Source organism: Engraulis encrasicolus, chromosome 18, assembly GCF_034702125.1.
Source record: "Engraulis encrasicolus isolate BLACKSEA-1 chromosome 18, IST_EnEncr_1.0, whole genome shotgun sequence".
Lineage (NCBI taxonomy): Eukaryota > Metazoa > Chordata > Actinopteri > Clupeiformes > Engraulidae > Engraulis > Engraulis encrasicolus.
The window spans coordinates 36,328,047-36,338,055 of record NC_085874.1 but is presented as its reverse complement, the minus strand read 5'-3'; the positions used below and the strand labels follow the sequence as shown (position 1 = coordinate 36,338,055).

Below are 10,009 nucleotides of genomic sequence, written 5' to 3'. Positions count from 1 at the left end.
TTCTTCATGGCTGAGGCCAGTTATGTAGCATCTCAGATTAGTTCTTTACGTGCAGGCCTGGGGTGCATTTCTTGAAAGCGTAGTTGCTAGCCAGTTAGCAACTTGGATAGTTGCCAATGGGAAACTGCATAGCAAACAACAAAGTAGCTAACGTAGTTAGCAACTATGGTTTTGAGAAATGCACCGCAGGCCAGCTTAGAGCAGGGACCGGGGAAGGGGGACGGTTATGTCACAAGTCCCCGTGGAGCTGGACAGGGTGGGCCCACATTCCCATGGCCTCACTTGGGGCCTGTTTATGCCTGAGCCTAAATCTACTGTGCACATTACACAGTAAAACTGATCCAACACTTAAGAGAGTCAATTTAACATCTTCTTAACAAGAGCATGGCTACCCAACCTTTTCCAACTTACGGCCCACCAGAAATTTTCAGTGGGGGTGAGGGACTACGCTAGCCTCTCGACGCCATCCTCTGTACTCCACCCAAAGATTTTGGCTCCGCACATCGTCTGGCAAAAGCCTCGAGCTCGGTTCTCTCAGTGTTTCGCCAATCAGCAAACAGTTGAGAGTGGTGACGTAGAACTCACCCGCGAGCTCCGTTACTGATTGGTTAAGGTAACTATATTCACACTTTCGTTTTGTTATTTGTATGTTTTTGCGACGCTATAACGTAACAGGCATGCTAATAAAGCACAATATGGGTTTTAATTTGAGTTTGGAACTTCAATTAATTGAAATGACAGAGTAAGATCAGACCATCTCCCATCGTCCACGGAGACGGATTCCTCATGGCTTTTGCCAGACTGATTGACGGAGTCAACAGTCGGCTATTCGCCCAGGCTAGGACTACCCCACCCTCAAAGCAATATATGAAGGGTCTGTAGTTAGGCATGCTAGGAAAATAATTCAGGATCCATCACATGTTCTGCACCCAGAATATAAGCTGCTACCCTCTGGCAGGCGATTCAGAGTGCCAGTTAAAAACAAGAAAAGGTTTTTGAATAGGTATAGGTTTTCTTTTGTCCTTATGTCTGTGGACCTATTGAACGCAGGTTGTTAACAACTACCATCCTTGTAATGCCATGTATGTGTGTAGGATGCTGTAGTTAGATATGGACTTGAGTATCTCTATGATGGCACTTTATGTATGTATGTATGTGTATGTCTGTATGTGTTTTTTGTTTTGTTTATTGTTTTTTGGTGTCACGTGTATCAGTGTTGTGTGTATGTGGCAGTTATGTCTGTCCAAGACAAATTTCCTTCGGGACCATTAAAAATAATCTTGATCTTGATCTTGATCTTGAATAAAAGTTCGGAGCCTACCTTTGACACAATAAACAACTCAAGTAACTCAACAGCAACACACACACACACACACACACACACACACACACACACACACACACACACACACACACACACACACACACACACACACACACACACACACACACACACACACACACACACACACACACACACACACACACAGATATGGTGAATTCAGGTAAATTGGGCCACTTTTTTTTTTTTTTTTTTGCATATAAACGAATGGCCCAAAGTGGCTCAATATACCTGAATTCATCACATATTATTTAGATTTTCAGGTTATTATTATTGTATATTATGTCAAGTCCCACTTGGAATACCTTCAGTGCCCACCAATGGGCCATGGCTGACAGTTTCAGAATTACTGTTCTAGAATGTATTTGGTTCAAGAGTACTCTGCAAATGTTGAATTAACACTGCATTTATTTTTCTACTGTGTGCTGTGCCATGTTGCTGTGGAGTGGGGCGGAGTGGGCACAGTATTGCATATTTGTCCTCTGTGGGTCAAAGTCCTCTTGTGCCAAGAGCTTAGGGAACCCCCCAACTTTATGCAAGGGCATTATGACATAAACAGGGCCCAGTCAAGCAAGAATGAAGTATGAATGAATGAATGAATGAATGAATGAATGAATGAATGAATGAATGAATGAATGAATGCATGAATGAATGAACGAATGTATGAATGTATGAATGCATGAATGAATGAATATTTCAACAATTATGTAATCAAGCAATTCAGTTTGTGATTAAGCAATTTAGGAATGAAAAAGTGGTCTGCTGTTAAAGTATGTAAAATGGCACAAAATATTCAATGTCTTCCTTGCCACTCTTTTTGGTATACCCAGCTAAATAGGTAGGGCAAAATGGACACTAACAGTTTGTTTGTGGTGCCCTTATTTTTATACAGTGACAAATATGTCTTCCCAAATGGAGCAGTTATATGGCCCCTGAAATGAAACCAGCAAACTCATAACTTAAAGTCATGGTCCTCCTGAAACATTTCTGCCAAAGCTGATAACTACTCCCCAATCCAAACCTGGGTTTGATTGGGGTTTTAAAAATGGCAAAATATTTGCTCTTTTTTTGCTCTCATCATAACTGAAAGGACTAATAATTTTTGGCATAAGTGGGTTAGGTGATACTGGAATATACTCCAGGGTTGAGATTGGTCGGTTTGGGCTGTTTAGTATGACCAACTATTCAGCATGCAGGTGAGAAAAAAAAAAATTGGGAGGTGTTTCTGCCCATTGAAATCAAAAGACTTTAGTTCAGTTTGTGTAAGATGTATTGCCTTCAGGCGTTTTCTTTTCCTCACCAGATATTTTGGACTGGAAATCATCAGTTGCACTGTGATGAAGGACGGTTAGTCCGAAACGTGTGCCATTAAATATTTGGGAGCATTTAACAGTGTTGCGGACCTTTATTTTCTTTTCAGTTATCTTACGTTTGGTCCAGCACCTGTGCCACTGATGTGTGCGCATTCTTTGACTTTCTGGAAATCATCAGTCCCATCTGGCAACCCTGATGCCACTCTGTGTTGCTGCTGCTGCTGTACCAGAGATTCCAACATAGAGATATGCCAACATAATAGGTTTCTATGGGCACCTAACATGACCAGGTTCCGGTCTGCCTAAAGGGGCGTGTCATAATGCTCCTAGCATTGAATAGAACAGTCCTCAGGTCTGCCTAGGTCTGCCTAAAGGGGGATTTCCCCCCCAATAATAGAACCCGGAAACAATGGGCCAATGGAACCTCTCTCTCTCTCTACTCTCTCTGGCTGTACTGTATATCAATGTTTCCATGACCCAATGGGCATGGCTTCTGTTCTGCCTCCTGGCAATGACGATTTCCTGTCTGGCTCAGCGCTGTTCTGTTCTGGGGCCCTATATGGGCCCCCGAAACCGCTCTTTCCACTCACCACTTCTGTAAGCAAAGCTGCAGAAAGAAAGAGCTGCCATATGGTCCAAGTACAGCAACACGTTTAAGAGTGTGGAGTCCACACACTTGAAATCCTTTTTTTTGTGTTCTATTCCACGGTGGAGCTACATTTCGACTATTGAGGTCTTCTTCAAATTCTCTGTAAAAACAGACTGACATCGGCCATGAACAGAAAAAAAAACACAAAAAGGGATTTCAAGAGTGCAGCCACCTCACTCTAAAACTTAAATCAGTCTTTGTTCTGCACCTTGACCTGGGATGTGCACAGTGGTGTAGTCTACGTAGAACGCAGGTATACGGAGTATACCCACTTCTAAATTTTAGGGGCTTCAGTATACCCACTTAAAATTGATTGATCCATTATGTAGAACAACACAGATATATACAGTATACCCACTTCAGAAAATGCTAGGATATACAGTATACCCACTTCAAAAAAGTAGACTACACCACTGTATGTGCACAATCTTCCTTCTCATCTATGTACAAATGCGACTACATCCAGTGAATGGCAGTCTTTTATCATAACCAGTTTTAAAGGCAGTCTTTTATCATAACCACTTTCATTGCATTTTTTAAAATCAAACTTTTCCAAATCTCCATATATGCCTTTAGCCCCTTTGCAGAGAGACCTTTGTCATAACTATACTGTCACCAAAATTGTAATGTACAAGCCTTAATTTGTGACTGCTGGCTCTCAGCAATATCATGTCAATGTTGTTATGAAGAAGTTGTTATGAAGAAGTGAACAACCCCCATCTGCACAAAGAGGTTACTGTCTATCCTGAGTTTCAGAAAATTGAAGGAAGACCTTAACAGAATTTAGTTGAATTATTGCATTGTTTGAATCAAAATGAGTTCTTTGTCATTGTGGTTACAGTAGATGGAATTAGGATAAGACTCAGTCAACTACGGACAAAAAGTTTTCCATCCAAAAGTTACCCTCTTGTCCTCTAATAGCCCAGGAAATTGTAAGAGAAATATCGTACAGTACACGTCCATTCCACATTCATCTCATCTTTATGGAACACAACATATCCAAGAATCATTTTATGAAATAAAATGCAGGTGGAATGGACCCGTGTGCAGAATTTTCTTTTCACACTTTTGAATGATAATAACCACCTTGCCGTGGTTACTGTATATCTAATACGCTGCATTTCCAACCCACGTCTGAAAATAGTGGCACCCGTCTGAATATAGTAGTGGTGTGCAAAAGCTCTCTATCTTGAACTTTTAATAGCCTGGGAGGAAAGGAGTCTCAGCTTAAGGACACTTTTGGCCTCCGAGTCGACGATACTGTGTGACACTGAGAGTAGCAGTGTCTCTCAGAGAGGCCAGGCAGCCAAGCCAGGCTAGCAGAGGTGGCTAACTGATCATTATTGGGAAGATCAGGGGAGACCAGGGCTGAAGGGCTACTAGAGGGTTATTCAGGCCAGGGTGTGTGGGGAGGGGGGGTTGAGGGTGTTTTTTATTATTTAATTTTTACTGGACAAGGTGGTGCTAAAAAATATGGAGTTTCAAACAGCTTCTCTTAGGACGGGCACTAGGCACCGGCACAGTGCTGAGACCGGTAAGTTGAACTCTGCTGTTGCAGGGTGCTTTGCTCTCTTCTTTGGGTGTAGGCCTACATGTAGGACGTGCAGGCTACAGTGTAAATACATGTAGTTATTGTGAATGGTGGAAGTGCTGAGGTCAGCAATGCCTATCCAGCCAACATTACATTAGCATGGTTCATTGATCAACTTCACAGTTCCAGTCCACTAGTGAATAGTGACTTGTCTACTTGTTGGACCACCACTGCTGTTGTGGCGTAGGCGTGCAGTATCAGATGAATGTATGGGGGGCGTTGTATCATTGGAAAGACTTTAATAGTCCATAATTACCATAGTACATACATAGTACAGTCCACTGCTATGTTATTGCTCAGAGTATTTAGTAATGCTTTACAAATTAGACATTGCCATTCTGGCAACAAGAAAAGCAGTTATGTCTTCAGAGTTTAAACAAAGGACTGTTCTCGAACTGAGTTCTGGTTGAATTGACAGAGATGGGCAATGTTGAAGGCATCCTTTTTGACGTCACCCAAACTGGGTCTAATCCAAATGCTGAGCTGTGTTTCTTGCTTTTGGCTAATTTTGTCTTGAGGGAAGATAACCCTGGCCAGCCGTCATTTGTTTTGCCTGCTCAGGGCCGTAACGAGGCATTTTCAAATACCCAGGTCAAATACTGCGTACTGTACTGCATACTGTACATTTAGAATGCTTCAAACTCTTCAGTCAAACTCTTAACATTGTTTTCATTAATCACTGTCTTGAGGATAAATGGGGGTGGCGTATACAGACTGAATTTATCTTTGTGGATCATATATCGCTTTTCATCACAGATAAATTTGAGGACATGACCTCTGTGTCCTCAATGGTCGTGATGGCGATGGGCCTGCTCATCTCCACCAAACAGGACATGGGGCCTCGTGTAAACCTGCTGCCTGTTGTTTATGTGTGTTGCAGTGGAGCAGGAGCAGATCCAGAAGAGGACCTTCACCAACTGGATCAATGCCCAGCTTTCTAAGGTCTGTTGAAAACATAGATGGAGGAGGGACACGCACATGCAAACACACGCAGGCACGCACGCACACACACACACACACACACACACACACACACACACACACACACACACACACACACACACACACACACACACACACACACACACACACACACACACACACACACACACATTTCAAGGTATGTTGAAAACATAGATGGAGGAGGGACACACGCATGCGCGCGCACGCACTCATGCACGCACATGGAAACACACGCTCGCACGCCCGCACACACAAACATATGCATATGCTTTTCAATGGATGTTTAAATAGCATAGAGGAGAGACAAGCACACATATGCATGCATACGCAGAGGCTCGCACAAGCACATGCGCATACACGCACACACAGACACACACATCAATGCACGCACACACACATGCATGTACACACATACACTAGATTAATACGAAACTCTGAATTGAATTGAGAATGACCCCAAAATTTCAATTAAATTTCACACACACACACACACACACACACACACACACACACACACACACACACACACACACACACACACACACACACACACACACACACACACACACACACACACACACACACACGGATGACTTTGGATTGCACTGTCTGTCCTGTCCATATTGCACAGTGTTGGGGCAACATCAGTGTGCTTTATTTGCTCTTCATTGTGGATGAATTGACTGAGGGAGTTATTGAGTAGGTCAAGGTGAAAGGATTATGCAATGTCTGATGTTATTATTTCGACTACGAAGATCTATAATAATCACTAAGTTGCAAGATTTTTTTATTGTTTGTTTGACTGTCTGTTCTATGGTGGTCTAAATGTAAACATACGTGTACATGATATGAATGTACACATCCATGATACAGTGCCCTCCATAATTATTGGAACCCTTGTTGAGATGTGTTTTTTAGCTTCCAATTATTTTATTTTTTTTCTAAATAATATGGGACCTTAATGGAAAAAAAGAGAAAAATCCAACCTTCAATACAAGTGCATTTATTCAGTGGGGAAAAAATCCCACATAAAGAAATAATTATTTGACATCAAATAATGTGTGTCACAATTATTAGCACCCCTGGTGTTGATATTTTGTACAACCCCCTTTGCCAACAAAACAGCACCTAATCTTCTCCTATAATGTTTCACAAGATGGGAAAAGACAGAAAGAGGGATCTTCAGCCATTCCTCTTTGCAGAATCTCTCTAAATCATCCAGAGACCTGGGTCCTCTCCTCTGTACTCTCCTCTTCAGCTCACCCCACAGGGTCTCAATGGGGTTGAGGTCTGGGGACTGAGATGGCCATGGGAGGAGCTTGATTTTGTGTCTGGTGAACCATTTCTGTGTAGATCTGGCCATATGTTTAGGGTCATTGTCTTGCTGAAAGACCCAGTGACGACCCATCTTCAGCTTTCGGGCAGAAGGCAACAGATTTTGATTTAAAATGTCCTGGTATTTCAAAGCATTCATGATGCCATGCACCTTAACAAGGTTCCCAGGGCCTTTGGAAGCGAAACAGCCCCACAGCATCACTGACCCACCCCCATACTTCACAGTGGGTATGAGGTGCTTTTCAGCATGCGCATCTTTCGTGGCACGCCAGACCCACTTAGAGTGTTTGTTGCCAAAAGCTCAATCTTGGTCTCATCTGACCAAAGCACACGGTCCCAGTTGAAGCCCCAATACCGCTTGGCGAACTCCAGACGTTTGCGTTTATGATTGTGAGTGAGGAAAGGTTTACTCCGTGCATGCCTCCCAAACAGCTTGTTGGCGTGTAGACAGCGCCTGATGGTTGATTTGGAGACTTTGTGACCCCAGGATGCTACCATTTGTTGTAATTCTGTAACAGTGAGCTTTGGAGATCTTTTGATTTCTCTTACCATCCTCCTCACTGTGCGTGGTGGCAAAATAGACTTGGGTCCTCGTCCAGGCTTGTTTACCACTGTTCCAGTTGTTTTGAACTTCTTAATTATTCCTCTCACAGTGGATATGGGCAGCTGCAGTTGAGTGGCAATCTTCTTGTATCCTCTGCCTGACCTGTGAAGGTCGACGCACATCTGCCTCACTTGTATGCTGTGTTCCTTTGTCTTTCCCATGTTTAAGAGTGGATAAGAGAAATGGCCTCGGTGTCACGTCATATTTATACCCCAGGGAAACAGGAAGTGATGAATTACTAATTAAATGTTCCTACATACTCTGGTAGACTTTGTAAACTACTGTAGAAATGAAAGAAATGCTTCTATTATAGTTATTTCTTGGGAATTGTTAAGGGTGCCAATAATTGTGGAACAGGTGATTTAATGAAAACTAATTATTTTTTAGTCAGGGATTTTTTTTTATTTTCTTCAATTCATTTGAGTTGAAGGCTACATTTTCCTAAAATTTTCAGTGTGACAGTATTCTTCTGCAAATTTTTTTTTTTTTTTTTTTTTTTTTTTTTTTTTTTTTTTTCAAATTTCTTTATTGGAGGATAGCCTCTTGAGATAAAAATCTCGTTTTCGAGAGGGTCCTCAGAGAAACATACATAACACACACATTACACATTACAAATATTCACACACACTGCAGCTCTTCCCCACCACACACACCCCATCTCTTACCAAAAAAGTAAAGTTAATACCATGGCTAAAAAAAAGTTCTTCATAATACAGGAGGAGAAAACCAAAGAAAACACAAAATAAATATTCATGTCCATAATGTTCATACATGTGTATAGAACCAAAATTTAAGAAAACTGAGACATAGACAACGGGAGAAAAAAATAACTCTATGGAGAATCTAAAACATATATCATTTTTCATAGATCATACTAAACTTAACTGAAACATCTACATTGGTCAGAATATTGAATGTAGTTCTGAAGGGATACTTTAAAAGAATGGAAAGATGTAATGGACCTTAAAGAGGAGGGTAAGCTGTTCCAATCAGAAGGGGCTTTAAACTGAAATGCACGTCGTCCAATCTCTTTGGAAATTCTTGGAACAGAAAAGAAAACATGATCATGGTGTCTTAAGGCATATGATGAGCTATAAGAGATTAAGTACTGTCTTAAATAAAGAGGATAATTGAAAAATTTGCATTTATAAATGAACTGAAACCAGTGAAACCGTCGTCTGGCCGATGGAGATAGAATATTCAATCCCTGATACATATCGCAGTGATGGGTCAAGAATGGGCACCTCAAGACAAATCTGCATATGCTATTATATACAACAGTAAGAGATTTAAGATTGGATTGAGTTGTGTTCATGTACACAGTGTCCGCATAGTCAATGATAGGAAATAAAAGTTGGGTAACAATTTTTAATCGTGTATCTTGAGTGAAGCAATTAATTGAGCGATAAAGCTGTCTTAAATTAAAGTTGATCTTTTTAACAATTGAGTCAATGTGAGGCCTAAAAGAAAGATGTGAGTCCAACCATAGACCCAGATATTTGAATTCATCTACACTTTCCATAACTGTACCATCTAGGAATTTAACCATTAAACTATTTGCTTGAGTGTGTTGACCTGAATTAATGGAAAATAACATACTATGAGACTTAAGTTTGTTGAGTATTAACCCATTATTCAAGAACCATTTTTGCACAATATCAAAATCAGTTTGAAGAGAGGATTGAATTGAACAAATATCACGCTTCGAGGTGTATATACAGTAACTGTATCATCTGTATAGAGTAGAGTTTGACAGTCACCACAAATTTGTGGAAGGTCATTAATAAAAATAGAAAATAAACACTGAATTTATTTTAAGGCTTTTAACACATCTCAACCAGGGGTGCCAATAATTATGGAGGGCACTGTATGTCTTGATGAGTGTTTGGTATTATCTATCACTAGAAATTGGTTAGGTCATGTGACCAGGTAACTACCCTTTTCACTTGTTGTTGGTGACCTGCGAATGTCAGAGTGACACTGGCAAAGCGTTACGCATTGTTTGACAGAACACACATCCAGGAAATGAAATTCTACCAGTATGCAGTGATTTATTATACAGGTTTTCAGGTATTCTGAGAATAGCATCCTATTTATAACCATTTCTTTGTAGTGTGCTTTTTAAAAATACATTCATTGTCGTCATTGCGTAATGGAGAGTAATCTAATATCACTCCACTCCAGTCCCTCGTACACGGAAATCCCCGGCGAC

The 10,009-nt window shown here is 41.1% G+C and overlaps 1 protein-coding gene across 1 annotated transcript in view; it reads left to right on the top strand.

The window, feature by feature from the left end:
* The window catches only part of LOC134468224 (nesprin-2), a 270,548-nt gene that overhangs the window by 23,006 nt on the left and 237,533 nt on the right, over positions 1 to 10,009 (top strand). Inside the window, exon 4 of the mRNA XM_063222166.1 lies at positions 5,776 to 5,837. Coding sequence (XP_063078236.1) covers positions 5,776 to 5,837 — 62 coding nt within the window. The remainder of the gene's footprint in view (positions 1 to 5,775; positions 5,838 to 10,009) is intronic.